General features: G+C 33.2%; 1 protein-coding gene across 1 annotated transcript; it reads right to left on the reverse strand.

The window, feature by feature from the left end:
- Nucleotides 1-7,970: 7,970 nt before the first annotated feature.
- LOC18592456 (TOM1-like protein 3) lies at nt 7,971-16,127 on the reverse strand. The gene is made up of 10 exons (XM_007019210.3): nt 15,956-16,127; nt 15,286-15,407; nt 13,687-13,765; nt 13,364-13,462; nt 13,148-13,261; nt 11,208-11,356; nt 10,220-10,301; nt 9,588-9,673; nt 9,316-9,507; nt 7,971-8,831 (listed from the first exon to the last, which is right to left on the reverse strand). Exons 2-10 carry the CDS (start codon nt 15,393-15,395, stop codon nt 8,177-8,179), a joined length of 1,566 nt encoding a protein of 521 aa, XP_007019272.3. The 5' UTR covers nt 15,396-15,407; nt 15,956-16,127; the 3' UTR covers nt 7,971-8,176.
- Nucleotides 16,128-18,595: the final 2,468 nt, after the last annotated feature.

Genomic DNA, 18,595 nt, shown 5'->3' on the forward strand with positions numbered 1-18,595 from the left:
TCCAATTGTTATTATTACGAAATATACGGGTATATGTAATTTCAAGAGCAACATGCCCGAATTCCAGGAGCAATATCCACCATTATTTCGTTTCTAGTTCACCATAATTCCAAGCAGCATCATTTGGAAACTTTTCATTCTTTCCAGCATTTTCCATAATTTTCTTAGGGATTTTAGAAAATATCAGGAGTGATAGAATTTGTACAAAGTGTATATATGCTTTTATCTTGTCAATAAAAGACATGGTTTTTCTTATTTCAAAAACGATCCATGGCTTATTTTTTTTCGTAGTTAGAGCTTGGTTATTGTTCCTTGTGAACACTAAATTTTATTTTATGGCACAAAAACTAACAGAAACCCAAACAAAGACCTCTATCAAAGCCATGAATGACAAACCATCTCACTATGACATGAGTAATTCGGATAGACCATGTAACTTGTTGGTATTCCATCCATTAAATGGGACTAACTATTCAACATTGAAGAGATTTGTAGTCAATGCATTGCGATCGAAACACAAACTGGTATTTATGGATAGAAAATTACCAAAATCAAAAGAAGATCTAGATGAGGATGACTGGCTGACTTGTAACGCTATGGTGGTTGCATGTTTGTTAAACTCACTCAATGAGGAGTTACCTAACAATATTGCATATCATGACACTATTTATGACATTTGGAGGGATCTGAAAAAAAGCTTTTTGTAGGGAAGTAGGCGTCGTATTAAAGAGTTAAAAAGAGAAATCGTCAACAATAGACAAGGTGAATTAACAATCTCGTCTTACTATACAAAAATGAAGGGGCTTTGGGATCATCTTAATAGTTTTGTCCAAGTCCCGTGGATGGGGATGTGTGAGTTATAGCTGTGGAGTCTTAGCCACGGAAAAAGAAAAAGAGAAATTGCATTAGTTTCTAATGAAGTTGAATGATTTTTATGGTGTTGTAAGATCAAATGTTCTCTATAAAGACCCATTACTATCCTTAACAACTACTTATTCTCTGTTGATTCAAAAGAGGTGATGATGACAAGACCAATTATGGAGGTAATAACATTCACAATATATACTAGAAAGAAGAATCAAGATCCAAACAGGAGGCCAAGATATAAGTATTGTAAGAAGACAAGTCACACAAAGGAAAATTGCTTTGAGATTGTAGAATATCCACTAAATTGGCAAGGGAAGAAAAACACTTTTCAAGCAAAAATAGTCATTAATATAGCAGTTACAAAAATGAAAGGAAAGGAGGTGCATTCCCAACAAGCAAATCAACAGCATATTGTTCTAAATCAAATGGGGTTATCTCAAACTCAATTTAATCAACTAATGGCATACTTAGTGGGGACAAACAAGGAACTCCCATTGTAAACTTTGTTGGTAAAATTTCTTATTCTTAAAATTAGATTTTGGACAGTGGGGCATCTGACCATGTTGTATCAAATTCAAAACTGTTAAAATGCAAAAAATCAAGAAAATCTATTATGAAAGTAATGCTTCGAAATGGAAGAAAGTCATAAGTTGATTGTGTTGGAGATGTTCAACCAAATCAAAACATTGTTTTAAATGATGCATTTTTCTTATCAAATTTCACTTGCAATTTAGCGTCAATTAGTTGAATTACGCAAGATTTAAATTGTTCAATAATATTTTTCCCGAATGGATGCATTTTGTGAGATCTTGTCACTAAGAAGGTGATGGGAACAAGTAGAATGAGAGGGGGGGGGGGGGGGGGCTCTGCTATTTATAAGAAAGAAATCAGACTTGAAAAGAAATCAGACTTGAGCAAATGTTGTGAGATTGAAGAATCAACTAGAATTGCCACATAGAAGGTCAGGGCATATCCAATTTCCTAAATTGAAAGGTCTATTTGATGTTTCGTTTGAGAATACAAGTTTTTTCCCATGTGATGCGTGTTACAAGGTCAGACAAACTTGATTGTCATTTCCTATTAGTCGGAATAAATCAAGAAATTTATTTGAATTAGTTCATGTTAATACTTAAAGACCATATGACACTAGCATAAATGCTAGAGGTAATTATTTTTTTTACTATTGTTGATGATTCTTCGAGAAGTACTTGGGTTTACTTAATGAAAACTAATAAAAATGAAGCTCCATTTTTATTTGAGCAATTTTTGAAAATGGTGTAAACAAAGTTCAATGTACAAGTGAAATCAGTTTGGTCAGATAATGTCCAAGAGATTTATATGGAGATTTCAAGAGGCTTGTCATAGACAAAGGAATTATACGCTAAACTAGCTACACACACATACCTTAACAAAATTGGGTGGTGGATATTTATTAGAGGTTTGCAAGAGCTCTTCGCTTTTAGGCTAATCTACCTATAAGATATTGAGGAGAATTAATGTGTAAAGATAGCTAATTATGTTTGAGTCATTTGTATTTGATATTTGGGCTAGTTAGGTTCAAGTCATTTTGAGTTTAAGTTATTGACTTTTAAAATCAAATGGAATTTAATTTTGGACGGATTTTTCAAATCAAGCTAGATTTTGTTAATCATAATTAAGTTATTCAAAGTCACATTCCCATTTACGTGTAGCATATCTCCCATGTTGATTTTTTATACCATAAAAAAGATTTAAAAGTCATTAACTAATATAACAAGAGAAGAAACTCATGTACAAGATAAGCAAGCTCGTTGGTATCAATGTCAAGAAAGTATTCTATTTGCTTAATTTTCTCTTCTAACCCCAAATAAATTATTTTTCTAAAAATTGATCTACAACTTGTAACACCTCATACTTGGGATGGTAGCAAATACGACTTTAAGGATAAGATGAAGGTCAATGGAGGTAAATTGAAGTTCTTTAAAAATGGTGAAAGGTGAAAGGTGAAAGGAATATTTTAAAATAAAATAATACTTATGCAACAGGTTTTGATTTCAACTATGGCATGGTTAAGATTTATACAATAGTTTTTTCCATGGCAAGTGATTGTTATTTACGTGAAGAAATATGTACTTTTCAATTGGTTTATACATTTGATATCATTGTGTTCTTGCCATGTGAACTATTTTTAAGTATTTAAATTAATACATGATTTATCATAATGTTGCAATAATGGTTTTAAAGTGCATGTTACTTGTTTATAACAGTGTAAAGATGATTTTATTATGATATAATGCTGCATAATCAAATATTGTTTTGTATTTGCAAGATTGTCCCATTTGAGTATTAAGTTATTTATCACTATTCTGGTTTTTATTATTCAAATGTTCCACCCTTATGCTTGTTTCTCATCCTCGCCTTGTTCACTGAGCCAATGATTACTGAGTCTGTGAGACTCACATCAATATTTCTATTTTGCAGATAAGTAATCAACTTAGCGTACAGCTTGACAAAATTTTCTATCTACTTCGGTGTAGGTAAAGACATCTCATAGTACATTTTCCTGAGTCACTTTGCTGTTAGAGGTCCTTATTGTGTCAAGAGATTTTAAGAACTTGTCTTTTGCTATAAAATGTAAAACAAATATTTATATGAGAATGAAATATGTTGTATCGAGTGAATATATGTTGTTAATGAAATTATAATGGTTATGAGATTTCCAAGAGACATGTTGTGGTTTGTTGAGTTGATGAATTATGGAGGTTTGCTCGAGACTTGGCGAGCTTGCTCACAAGCCTCGAGTGTTAATAGCGATTAAGGAACGGTCGTTACATAACCCGAAAATCACTTAGAAGAATCTAAGTATTCTCTTCACGCTCGCAAGCCACCTCAGCTCCAGTTCACAAAAGATCATCGTGTCGTCCTCTAAAACCCTAACTTTTCATTAAAGCATAAAATGGTAAAACCTTAGGTGAGCTTGTAAATTCTTGTTTTGGACACATATCTTGAGTTTTTATCTTTGAAAAATATTGCATTTTAAGTACTAAGTTGATTTAATAAGTATTAAAGGAAAGAAAAGTCAAAATAGACATGTTTTCAAGTTAATTTTTACATCCCAAAACAAAAGTATTAATACCTGAAGAACAAGTATTGATACTTGCTACCCATAATGCTTTTAAAAGGGATTTTAAAGAATAAGTATCAATACTTGAAATCCAAAACAAAAGCATTGATATTCTTATCCCAAGTATCGATACCGAGTCATCGTTTTTATAAAAAATAAAAGGAGTAAAACAGACTTTTCACCTTAAAATTTCCCTTTTAGGTTAATATTAAACCCCCTCAGCCTTATTCCGCCTCCCTTAGCCATTTTCAGAAATCCCTCAACCTCCCTCTCATCTTACTCTCTCTAAAACTCTCACGTTTGAAGATTCAAAGATTGGTTTTGATTTTCCGAAAATACAAAAGTAAGATTTTCAGCTTTCAAACTCTTTAAACTTTGATTCCAACCTCTGATTTATACTCTTCCAACATATTCACGTTTCTCTCTCTTAAAGTTTTGAATCCAAATTGATTTTCTCTCTCTAGAAGCTTACAAAGGTAAGAGAAAAATAACTTTAAGCTTCTAAGTTCCTAGTTTATGTTTGAATGGTAGATTAACTAGTTAAAAAGTTAGATTAGACTAAGGAATGAAAAATGAGTATCTTCATGCACAATTTTGGTGGGCATAATTGTTTTCTAAGTGGTGTGAGAATTCAAACCTTGTAAGATTCACTAAGTTGGTACTATGAAATAGTAATTAATTTGGACAAATTTCTACCACCGGCTTCATCAGCAAGGTAGCTTAATACTAGTAACAGAAGTTTCATATCTTGATCAAAAGAGAGAATGGCATCTAATATTTTAAAGACTAAAATTTGGGGTTTATTTGATTTTTTATTTTTTATATCTAAGATGATCTTTTTGGTCACTAAGATGATTTAGTAAGTTTTGGATTTAAATCTTAAATTAAATGATTTATTTTGTTTAAACACAAACTGATTATTCCATCAAATTAAGAAAGAAGAGTAATTAGGTTGTTTTTCCTTTAAAAAAAATCACTAAGCCAATCATTTTATGCCATATGGTTAGGCAAAAAGAGAAAACAGCCATTTCCACTCAGCAACATTTTTTGCCATGTCACAGAGACATAATCAAAATGACATGTCAACCTGTCATCTGGTATAAAATTGTCAATTTAACCGTTGACTAACGAAAGTTAGTTAATAATTAGTGAAAAAAACTTATTTGACTCGAAATAAAAATTTATAATTTTAATTAAATACAATAAAATGATAAGGGATTAGTTGACTCTTTTGATATAGTTTAGAAACTTATTTAGATATTTAACCTTCTTTTATTGATATCCTTGATATTCCTTCCCTTGTCATCTATTTAGAGATCCTATCTGAATCTATGAAACTACACAAGCCAACCACACAGCTTTCAAGCCAATAGCAGGCCAGGCTAGGTATTTCTGGCGATTAAGGCCTTTGCTTAGAAGTTTCTTGTAGAAGCAATGCGGTTTAATATGATATTGTTGGATTATATCTACATGTTTATTTAATTGGAAAGTGTAAATATGGAAGTTAATAGACAGGAATCATAAGATATGGTTAACGTAACGTACTTGTCAACAGAATTTTACACAAGTGGTCCAGAGAATTAATAAACCGAAGAATGGACAGCTTCCAGTTGGAGAATCACACGTTCGCTTTCTGTCAGTAACTGACACACAAAAGTACAAAGATTATTCATAACATTCGCAACAAAATACACCTTTGCAAATTTTGTAAACATGTGAACTATTTGTGAAAGTTATTGTTTCCCCATTTTTTGGCCTTGTAGACGATATATATTAATTTTTGAAAGTTGAATTGCCCTTCTGAGAAGAAATAATTTATGAAATTTAGTATATAGTGCATGAAAGTGGGAGGAAGGTTCCTTCTCTTACATGTTACTACATTTTTGCGGCATATTAATGTCTCGATATTATATTTTTTTCTCATGCAACCATTTCTCTCTCTTCTCTCTGTGTCTCTCCGCACGCATGGATAAGAAAATAATTGAGATTAAAGAGTCGGCAATGGAGTCTGAAAGACCAGTTGAATGCGGGATTAAGAAGAAGAAGAAGGAGAAGAGGTGCCGAGTTCCTCCCATCAGGGGAAGAGTCAAGCGAAAGATCTTTGCCCTGTTGCTTAAAAAACTGAAGCTGGCAAGCCTGTACTTCATTCGTCATCACCTCATTAGCAACAGCAACAACAGTTAGCCATTTCTTGCTCCTTTAATTCTATAGAAAATATATTTTCAATTCTGCGCGCGGCAGCAGAAGCTTCATTAATATCAATGACCATATAAAATTAATGTTACTTAAAACTTCTTGTTGTCCAATCGTTATGCCCTTCGTATCTCATTTTATTATTCTATAATAGTAAATTCATTCCAAAAGTAGAAAAGGAAAGATTAAATAGGAATAGTCAAAGTTTATAGGGATGGTCGTTGATGATGAGTTACTTCTAGCTTAAATATCTGCCTTAATTAAGTAGCCTGTATTTTTTTTTTTAAAGGAATGCCTTTGTTATTTTGGGTTTATAATAATAAAGATGGGAAGCTTTTATTGTGTTTTGGTGAATGATATATTGATAGTTCTTCAAAGAAATTCAGTTAATTTAGCAAGGTCGAGCATTCACAACTATTAATGTTTCAGCAACATCTTTGCATTGCATCTACAGTGATGAATGGATGATACATCAAAAAAAGCTTATTTCAATAGCTTATCCGTAAACAAGTTTACGGAATGTCAATAGGCAGCTCTCTACGTGCATTTTGTGACTAATACTCTTTCTATTTTTCTTGATGTTTCGTCTCAGCCCTTTTCAGCATTAGTTTTATTCTGGTTTTTCTAGATTAAATGATTAATCCTTGAATTGAGTCATAACTCTTTCATTTGTACTATAAACAAATAAATATATAAAAGAATTAAATTTCTTAGATATTCATTTTTTTTAAAAAGAAAAATCTTCCGTTAGGTTGTTGTCATGGTTTATGAGATCGGAGTTGCTTAGTAGAGGTCTATTTGGATTTGATATTTTCCTTTCATCAATTTTAAATCTATTCGACCCAAAACACACATACAAATATATATATATATAAATATATATATACCATTTTTTACTTTTCAAAAAAATATATATATACTTCTTTCTTGTCTAAGTGGTCCTTTTTCTTCTGCATGTGCCTTCTAGAATCATCAATATCATTGACATAGAAGTGGTATAATTGGGTGGGCAGGTCGATTGGTTTTAGGTCAAGTCATTTGGGGTTAAATGAAATTAGAGCCGTTTTCGAGTTTGATTGGATTGTTATGGGTTCAAGTCACTCCCAGCTTTGAATTTGAGTCATTCATGTCAGATCATTTAGGGTTCGAGTTGATTCTTAAAACCAAAAGCAAGTTAGATTATCAATCTTAATTAAATTATTTAAGGTTATATTTTTGCATTGTGAATTTGTGATATATATCTAATTTTGATTTTTAATATCACGAAAATATTCTTTTAAGAAAATCATTCATATATATAAGAAGACAAAAACAAGTGAAGTCAAAGTCATGTACTAATTTAAAATTTTTTTACATTATATATAAACAATTTGCTTCCTAAAAACTTCATTAATAAATTTTGATTGGTTGATTGATATTTAATTTTCATTTCCATTATCTCGTGGTTACGACCTTATACTATAAGTGAAATAAAATAATGTCTAAAAATATGCATCGGTTTAGTTTTATTATTATTGAGTATTGTTTTTAGTTCATGAATTATTTTTGTTTTTAAAATTTTTTATCTATTTTTAATTATTTATTTTCATTATTTGGTAAGAATGAAAAATAAAGGGCAGATAGAAATTAATATTTTATGTATGATCTATTAGAGTAACAACTGACTTTAATTATAATAATAGAAAGAACTTGTTTTTTCCTAGAACGTAGAGTGGCAATGGAGTTTTCGAGACGCTTTGTATTACCTAACTCTCGAAATTGACTCGAGTGGGTAAAAGATCAAACTCAAAAAATGATACTCCCAGTATTTAAATATGTAAAATATATGAATATATCCAATGAGCAGTTTGTCTCAAAATTAAACCAATAAACAGCACAGACAAACCATAAGCAATGTTTAGAACCCACGTTTATTTAATAACATGAAAACTCATAATCTAATACAAAAAACTGATAACCTAACAACTGTTCACAAGCTGTACCACTCAAAACCAAGCTGACTACTCGAGCTGATCAAAATGACCTATTGGGTTTGGATGATGAAGACGACTTGGCTTTTGCAAAATCAACGAGGTCTTTGAAGAGAGCATCTTCTGGTTTTACTTGTTTGCTTGGGGTCGATGAATTAAGAGAGAGATTTTGAGTTTGTCCAACCAAGCTGTCATTAGAGGAACCTGATCCATTATTGGAATGAGGAGCACCACCAGTATAACTGTGCTGTTGCTCAAAGAATTGCTGTCTCTGATTATACTTAGATGGTGGTGGCGGTAGGTTTACTGTAGGACTGTCCCAGGGAGCTGGCGGAAGCTGCTCAGCATCAGCAGATTTGCTCAAGGAACCTGGTTTGTCATAAATAGGCTGTCCACTGAACACAGGCAAGGATCCAGAGTCAACAGAACGGGAAGGAGGTGAAGATGGAGCTACAGTTGAAATCAACTGTGGGGAGGGGTTTGCGTATGTTTGAGTTGGAACAGAGTAAGGCGTAGGTTCACTTCTTTCAGGGGAATCCTCAGATTTGAAGGCATCACCACTAAGATAATCAACCATGCTTGCATTTCTGGCAACTGGCCTTTTTGATGATGGTGGTGGAGGAAGAAGTGGACCAACTCGCCCAGGCTCATTGTTAGGTGCTCTCCTGCCCTGTCCTTGAGAATTATCCCTAGATGATCTGTATTAAGTGAGTATGGGGATTCGTTAAATTAGATTAAAAGCGAAATACAATATAGGAAAAAGAATAAGGAGCCTTGCCACTGGTTACTCAAATCTTAAGAACCTACACTCAAAGCACTCTTTGTGTGTTAAAAACCGGATGCATTATAGAGAATAAACAAAGAAGACAAGACCACTGCATTTTCATCCATAGATTCCTGCTATTACTTCCCTTAAGTTTCAGTAATCCAATGAATACAACGAACACAATGGAGACCAGGGAATGCAACACAGCAACAAAATATGGTTTAGTGTCCATAGACCATTTCCATGTTCTAAGTAGATGAACTAGTACAGGTAGAAGGTTCTTTGTTTGAGTTTTTCATGGTTTCAAAGTGCAGACGCTAATCTAGTACATTGCCAATATTTCTATTAAACTAGCAGAAAAAATGTTTGAAAAGAAAAAGGGAGGGGAGTGAGCAAGAAAAACATGAGAAAGTCACCTGTGAGCCAGCTGAACAAATTCATCTTCTGATTCATCATCCTCATGGTTAACATTAACAAGTGGCACAACAGGAGTTTCTACCACTGCTCCTGTGGTAACAGTGTTTCCTTTCATAATGTCATCATGCCGACAAAGAACACGCTGCAAATTATCATTTAGTGCCAACCCCTGACATAAAAGTTCCTCGTCCCTGAAAAAGCAAAATCCATCATCAGCAAACACTCTATCTAATAGCAGGGAAAGCAGCCGAAGATACAAACAGATTCTCACGTAGTATTATTCACAAGCAGCATGACACGTTTTTGGTAAGAACGGCATTGATCAACAAGGTCTACAATCACTTCTTGCTTCACAGCCTGCCACGATCCCAAACAGTAAGGACTAATCATTAGACTTGCATCAGGCTAACAATATTTATTAATTTAATAACCTGGCATGTACTATGATCATTAATTTATTACATTTCTCGCAGCAGAATAAGTCAAGAAGCTCAGACAGTAAAAAACTTAATATAAAGTGCAACTTACATTTTTTCCACACCCAGACACATATATGCAATTCATAAAGAGATCAGAAAATATAAATTAATGAGATTATCTAATAAGGTTTGTAATATTCTCAAAAAAGAGAATCCATTTAAGAGGATGTCAAAGGGAAAAAAACAATGGGTAAAAAACAAGATTTACATTCAGAATGGATGAGTGACAAAGGAACAGAGGATTGATGAAGGGCATGGAGCCAATCCCATAACTATAGATTAATGCTCAGAACAATAAACTTCACTAGTACTCAATATAGGAATAAGTAATCAACATTTATCAGCAAGCAGACAATCAGAAAAATTAGAACAGCATAGACCATGTGACAAGCATAATAATCCAATTGCAGGACAACGTTTTTACCTCAGGGGTCTTGGGATCCAAAGCACTAAGCATTTCCATTAATACATCTGCTAATCCACGAGCATTTTGAATCTCTGGCAAGCTGAAATAGCAAAGTTCAATCTCTATAGAGGCTATGATAACAGAAATAATGCAGGGGTATGCAGGAAGTTCATGGGTCAGCAGCACAGATGTTGCATGAAGATGGAAAAAGAGATGCAGCAACTGTGCAGTGGTTTATTCTGGTGTAATTAGTATAAAGAGAAAAGGAAAGCTTAAGCTTCATGTCCCAAAGTTAGAAACAATATCTTTGAACCAAAGGCAACGATGACAAAATTTCTAAGTTGACTACAACACTCTAACAAAAGTCAAGGCTGACTGATCTTTTTATCATTTCAGTGAGTTAAAATCCAGAAAATTTTTTCTAACTTCCAATTATCCAGAATGATTTACCTAATTTGCTTAACTATGAAGATAAAAATAAAGGATGATGTTAAAAGAAAGGTTTTCACGAAATGTCCAGAATCAGTTCTTGATTTATAAAAGAAATAAATTTGAATATTCATTTTTACATTATTATATATTTATATAAAAAGATATTTCCAAAGGAACACAGAATAAAAATTGTTAGATATTATAATGGTATATAATTTAGCATACACATGATTGAATATATAAATATATAAACTATTCACAGATGATTTACAATTTATATCTAGACAAAAACTAAAGCATGACAAGCAAGAGAACAGAGATTGATCCTAGCAAAGGAGTTGTAATTTTTCAGATACCAAAACAAATCTTCCTTTTTTGCAATCTATTTCATATTGAACTAAGAAGCTTTGGCCAAAACAAAAAAATGAAAACAGAACTAAGAAAGCACATATTCAAAAATAATTTCAGTGAAGCAATGGTTTCAAAATCTTTGTCCTGGCAAACATGATTTGTATCAAAAAACAACCACATAAACTACAACCAGAATATATAATGGTTTTAGCACATAAAGTACCTAAGACCAGAAGCATCAGACTGTAGAGAGGCCTCAACAGCGGCATCTTCATATGCTGAAGCAGGATGGTGAGTAACTGGATGGGTCTGAGGTGGAGTAAATAATGGAACACTATTCTCTTCTCGAGGAGGAAATTCAACGCCAGCAGCCTGAAAAAAGAATGAAAAAGAAGAAAAAAAAAGAGTAGTTAACTTCAAGAAACTATTATAGATTGATATGATGGAGAAATCACTATACAGAAAATTTGACTTTCCAAACAGCATAAACAACAAGCCAATGATTCTTAGTATTGACAGGTGTAAGAAGTCAATATACAAATTTTACAACACCAAAATTGCTCTAAGAAACCTCAGAAGAAAAATAAAGAAAGACAAAATATAAGGTAATTAACCGAAGAGTTCAGGAGGGAAGAATCACGAAGTTACAAGAGTAGGATGAGTTTGTATCTGTGAGTGTGGATAAAGTTATTCAATTTTTTTGATATTTTATTCCATAACAACAGAAACCAACAGAAAAGTACAAATATTGAACAGCAAATAGGATGCTGTCAGTTAATACATCAAACTAATGGATGAAATTTACAGGTCAATAAAAAACTAAGAAACTGCAGCAGGATTATACAAACATAACCAATGAACCTAAACTCTTTCTGCAGAAACTACCAAATTAAGTCAAAAGAGACTATACTGAAAGATATAAATAGAAAAGTTAAGCATAGCCTCATGATATTGGAATTAATATTTTCTGGAAATCATGACAATAAGGGTCTAAAGCTAAATTTGGATAAAAACTATCTGAATGCATTTGCTAGCCTTTGTTTCCTTTTCCTTTTGCTGTTGAGAATGGGATTTCATCGGCAATGATTTAATAATTAAAATGCATTCTCAACCATGGCCACAAATAACTCTAAATCACAAAATATATTGTTATAAATTAAATAATTACAGTTCTTTCAGTCACCAAAACCTTGGGCTGCACAGACAAATCTACACATAGTATTGTGTAGGCAATTGCCCCACTGAACTTTTAAAAATTTATTGAAATTATACAGAAAAATTTAAAACTTTAATAGAAATAATCATCCCCCCCCCCCTCAAAATTGAAAATATTGAAACTTTTAATGAAAATAATACTTTTGCCCCTCTGAAATTTATCCAAACCTAAAATTTCAAGCCTATGAATCTTCTTGAGTTAACCATCAATTTAATTTAGACTATCATTATTGTATAAGAAATCCAAAAAAAAAAATTATAATAAGAAATTCTAACATTTATTTTATGTAAAACTATTTATATCACCTTTCATGACATTAGTAAGGAAATATGCATGTCATTTATAAAAATATTATATAAACACATTGTTTTCAACTTGATATTCGATGTTTTTCGCAAATGAAACAAAACCTCCATATAGCTAGTAATTTAAAAACTTTTTATGATGAACTTTCTTTTCTTCACAAAAGAAAGGGCTGTGTTGAATTTAAGATATTTATCAAGGCTTCATTTCACTTTTATTACTTAAACTAAACCTAAGTCAATGTTTAATGAATTGACTAAAGTAAACAGTCATTTAGATAATTTTGCTCCCACTGATATAAAATCCTACATCCATCCCTGTTGGGCTATTAAGACACTTATCCGGTTCATGTTTCAAGAAAAGATAAATTAGAGAATATGAAAGGGGAAGGAGAAAATTATCACACTCCAGTTTTCTACTGCATAGTTTTAACCAACCAATAAAACCTGTTTTCTCTATGGTCAAAACATAAGGTAGAAATTTTAGTTATGTATTACATGCATTGAAGTGCAGAAAACATTTAACCTGATATATTCAGGCACAAAAAGAACATGCTCGAAAATATTTTTGTTTGGAAAAATAGATGCTTAAGAAGAACCAACAAAAGAAAGGAGGGGCACATAAAGGTACAATAGAACATTTACCCGTAATTCATTATATGCCGCAAAATATTGAGGATACCTCCCCCTAGATCCTCCAAAGGCTTCTTGCCATGTGTCTATCAAAATAAGTATCTTTTCCCTGACATTCAAGTCAGGCTGCACAGTTAAACCAGAAGAAGCATACAAGTAGTAAGTACCAGAAAGGGAGAAAAATAAAAAGAAATGTCAGGTATCACAGGCCAGGCGAAGATAAGGCACCTTCTTCTTTACTATTTTAACCATTTCATGCAAGATATCGCGCTCCACAATCTGCTGAAAAACATGCTCACCACAATTTTTGCTGAGAGAATCCAATACCTAGACCAATATAGAGCAGATATGAGGTATCAAATTACTTTTTTATCATCATGCACCACTAAGCAAAGGCAGGATGGTACCAAGTTCATATTCACTAGAGACCACATGATTAAAGAAAATGAAGACAACCTAGATATAGATATTTTTACACAATTGATTTCAAATAAAAATTTAAAAGAGCTATATTTATGATATCTGAACCAGGGGAGAAAAATGTAACTCACAAAAAGTGATAGCAGCTGTATTTTTGGATTTTTACTGCCCAGGCGCTTCTTGAGGACCTTCAAAGCATCCTTAGCTTGGCTGCAATAGACATGTAGAGAATGTCAATGAACTCAACAAACATTTTCATTGAAGTCCTGATAAGTTAAGGATCCACCATGCATCAGGAGTGTTAATAAGTGGCTGGGCTCAAGTAAGAATGAGGCAGTAATGAACTCAACCAAATAGCAGGACAACCATGCAACTTTCATAAGGAAGGGTGCGTCAGGTCTATGCAAAACCCCTTGAGAGGAGAAAATCATCCTTCAAATGATTAAATAGGAAATGGCAATATACACAATGCATTCCTTAGAAGCAGTCTAGATCTTTCTGCCTATTCAAACATTTTCACCCAAATTCAGACCCTTTAATGCTTTTCCTAGTAAAAGTGATAATTACAACCCAAGAGCAACTCAGGCACAGAAAGTGCACAAGGAAGACATTAAAGACAGGAAATTCATACATACATACATACATACATACATATATGTGTGTGTGTGTGTGTGTGTATAGAGAGAGAGAGAGAGAGAGAGAGAGAGAGAGAGAGAATTTGAGGAAAGATGGAAAAGTTAAAAGTGTCACATGGACATATATACCAAATAAGTAGCTTCATAGAGAATAAAAAATAGCAAGGCTGCAGTGTGTGAGTCCTACATTACACGGAGTCAATTCTATATAAGGGTATCCATTCTAAAGTTTGACTCACTGTCTATTCAAATTTTTCACTTGCATGATCAAGCTAAAAGGAATCCAATAGTAGGATACAAATATGCATATCACACTTGAAATTATCTCTTTCCCTCCCTTCTTCTCAATTTGGCATATAAGTATGCCCTAAAGTCCTCTTCTTCTTTTCATTCAAGCTGCAGCACTTTCAAGATTTGAAAAATCTCTCCATCCCTCCCTCTCTCTCCACCTCCCTCACTCATAGCATATAAATTTGCCCTAAAATTCCTCTTCCTCTTCTCCTACAAGCTACAAAGGGTACCATAATTGAAAGATCCAAAAATCAATCCCTTCCACCCTACCTACCTTCCTCACTCTCTTTGACAAATCAAGTCATGACAACTTGCCATCAGCATTATTGGGCCAAGCTACTATTTGACTGGAGCTTGAAAGCCCAGCTGTCATCAACAACTATGACTCTGTGATCTCCCTCCAAGCTCCACCTCTTTCCTTATTGGACAACCACTGAATTATAGTAGAGCGTCCTACCCCACCCTACCACAAATTAAAAGTGCATTAACAATCTCTTATGATATTATGCTAGCCAAAGATGCATTGTATCACAAATTTGACTGAACACAAACAAATAATGATTAGAACTTCCCTTCAGCAAACAAGGGTGGAAAGTTTGGAAATTACCCAAGTAGACCACATTGCATAACTTAAACCACAAATCAAAAAATGCTGGTAAGAATATCTGTGCTTCCAAATAAATCAATTATCCATTTCCCAAACAAAAAAATTCACACTCATAGATACTAAAATGTATAAAAGAAAAAACAGAATTAGCAAATGTACAGCAGAAAGCCCAAGCTAAGAAATAAAAAAATTGATACCCTGGATCCATGTTTATAACGTCGCATAGCTCCATGGTTACAGCCCAATCTGGACCAATGAGCATGTCACTAGTTGCCCTCTCAGCACATGCTGCCGCGTTGTTAGCCATGACCACCTGCCTCTTTTATAGAGTACCAAAAAATCTGATTATTCTATAGGCACAAACTACACGAAAATCAATCACAAAATCACTCAATATCATGAATTGAGGCAAATTTCATGACTTTAAATAAAATAACTGAAGATCACATACTAAGCTAGCAGTCATCAGAATCAGCTCTAGAACATGATCATCAACAAAGGCAATTGAAATTAAATGAAACAATAGCAAGTACAACCCTATAGAATAATAACAATCTATATAAAATACTTGATAACAAGGATACCGAGCAATAAAACCCCAGAATTCTAAGCCCAGGATTACCCCAAAAATTGATGCATATCCCTTAATACCACATTTATCCGATAGAAAGAAGAAAACCCAGACCAGTAATCGAACCCCAGAAAGAAAATGAACAAAATTGAGAGCAATTAAGATAAAAAAGCAAGCTTGAATATCAGGTTCTTGCCCCAAGTGATCAAACCGATAAAACCCAAACTTCACCAAACAAAAAAAGAAACAAGAAATACCAAGATATCTTTGAAGGGTTTTGGGATTGAGGATCTTACCTAACGACAAAGACCAAGAAGAAGAGAGAGGACGATTGATTGTGTAGTATGTTTATATGAAGAATGACTTCTATTTTTTTTTTTCTGCGCTTTCTCTTGGACTTGGTTGAAGGGCTTGTTTTTGTTTTGGTGAGCTTTTTTCTTTTTCTTTTTTTTTTCACCCTTTTTCCAATTTTGGCTTTGCGTCAGCTTTTGGGAAGCGATAGAATCAAATTGGACTTTTTTTTTTTTTCAAAAGAAAAATACTTTTAATTTTAAAATGGGAAAGAAAACAGAACAAAGGAGTTAGGCACAATTTTCTCTGGTGTTTATATTTTTAACCTAAAAAAATTCTCTACGACAGGCTGTGATGATGGTTTGGGTGACCAAACTATTATTTTAGAAAAAATAATGCTTCTCTATTAATCTATTTTTTGAAATAAAATATTAATTCATTTTTATTTTTGTTTGTGTTAATATATCCATATTTGAAAAACATTACTATTACATATAGTAACTTTAATGCAATCACAACAACATTTTGATGAAATGTAAAAGTAATACTTTATAATATCTTTCCTTGTAAACTTCAATTTAAATTAAAAAAGTTTTTTTAAAAATTCATAAACGGACCAAATAAATAATCTCCGACTCTAAAGAACTAAAGGTCGGTCGTTAAAAACGAATGACCAGTGGTGCAACATCAAGCTTTAAACAATTTATTTATCATTACAATAATCCCCCATAAATACAGTAGTAGCATTTATTTTATGGAAATAAAAAGGTTTCCTATTTTGACTTTTCTTTAATGGGCGGAGGAAAATTCACTAATCAAAGGCGTGGAACCGCGTTATTTGTAGTTAAGGTCCCACTCTAAGGAGAGCGAGAAGAAATGGTTGGCCAATTTAGAAGGTTAATCTACTAGATGTCAAAGGAAACCTAGGGGTGGGACCCTTGAACCACTCACAATGGTTGACCCTGTCCGAACCAGATAGATAGTCATGGTCCAAGTATATATCCAAGGTGTTTTGGTCGGATAGCCCTTGCTGCAGAAGGCTTGATGTCGTTTCCCTGTTATGATCATGGAGAAAAATTATACAGTTTTTGTTCACATTTTGGGGATGTGTTGGACAGTGATCGAGGATTCTAGAATGGGAAGACGAAAGAAAAAAGAGTGGAAAAGTAAAATGTATATAAAAAGATTACGAGAACCATTTGGGTTAGTCGTATCCAAAGAATTTTTTCGGCAAAATACGCATAGATTTCCCCATGCCTGTGCATGGAAAGGCTCATTGCTTCTTAGACTCCCCTTACGTTTTTTATGTATTTGCTTTGATTTATTTAGCAAGTTGAACTTACAAGTGCGCTTCAACTTTGCCACGCTTCTGATCGTTCGAGGGAATATCTACAATGAACTAAGACTAGTTTTGAAAATGGACAAAATAAAATGTCAAAAGAAAAAGCTTAAGAAAGAAAAAAGTGAGTAAAAAAATGAAACAAATTAAGTTCTGAATTAGAGTATCAATGCTAAACTACTTTTAAGTCGGCCAAAAACTGGATCCAGTCTTGTTATAAACATAATGGATTACAGACCATCGACATCACATAAATCAGCAAGTTATGCTACAAATATTATGTAATGAAACAATATTCTGACTAGAATTTGAGCATGTATACCATTAAAGTCCTTGCCCAGTTCTATATGTAACGCTTCAATGATCATTTGTTTAAAAAATTAAATTTAAATTCTTTGTCTTCTTATCAGAACAATATTAAAAAAGTAAAACTTATAGGGTCCTAAAGATGTAATTATTTATTCAGATATTAATTGCAGTTTTACCTAACCAAAAATTTGTTCGCTGTACAAGTTAAAAGTGTGCTACATAAGCTCGAATATTCTTGTCCGTTTAGGCTGTCACTGGCAGTTAAATAATCCAGCACCTACTTTGCAAGCACACGAAGACCACAAGACGCTGAGAGGAAAATAGTTGGGCAATTTTGGAGTGGAACAACGGCTTGATTTGCTCTTTTGCTACTTCAATTCAATTTATTCATGACAGAAAAGTACACACAGAGGAAAGTACAACTCTTCCTCCGTTTAAACTAAGAAGTCATGACACCACATTAAGATTCACCTCAACTCATGACCCCCTCCACAACCGAAAGCAAATAACAGGGTTTACAGTCAATACAAACAACAGAACCAAGCCATCTAAAAACAAGACGGTGAAACAAGTACAGATTACACCATTTATCTTGCCCCACCAGCCTGGAAAATAAGGGCCCTACCATTGTGAGACAAACAGTGCTGAATATATAGGCAATGCAATGCAGATTTATTTACCAGCAAAAAGGAAAGTCACCTCCAGACCCAACTTGTCCGTATGCATCTCTTATTGCTACCATGCAAAAACATTTCATCCTTGCTCACCCCGACTTTGGTTAATGAATCTATGAAGTTATTTGCTTCGTGGAATGTATGCACAAGGATAATGTCCCCAATTTCTCCCCTATTAACAATTTCATTAAAAATCTGTCATGATCTCATTTTCTCATTGCAAAATCATGAAAGTGTTACTTTAGAGTGTGATACTTAACATCACATATCTGATGTGAATGTAATTGTTAAAACTTATATAACAATCCAAGTCCACTATTACT

The sequence above is a fragment of the Theobroma cacao genome, chromosome 8 (assembly GCF_053813885.1).
Source record: "Theobroma cacao isolate CCN51 chromosome 8, ASM5381388v1, whole genome shotgun sequence".
Taxonomy (NCBI): Eukaryota; Viridiplantae; Streptophyta; class Magnoliopsida; order Malvales; family Malvaceae; genus Theobroma; species Theobroma cacao.

What these genes read in the sequence shown, in the direction of transcription:
- LOC18592456 (XM_007019210.3), bottom strand. Translation starts at nt 15,395, where the DNA reads ATGGCTAACAACGCGGCAGCATGTGCTGAGAGGGCAACTAGTGACATG. An exon ending in TCTGATGCTTCTGGTCTTAG is followed by an intron (nt 10,302 to 11,207) that starts GTACTTTATGTG and finishes TTGCTATTTCAG; the next exon opens with CTTGCCAGAGATTCAAAATG. An exon ending in CTGCTTGTGAATAATACTAC is followed by an intron (nt 9,508 to 9,587) that starts GTGAGAATCTGT and finishes TTGCTTTTTCAG; the next exon opens with GGACGAGGAACTTTTATGTC.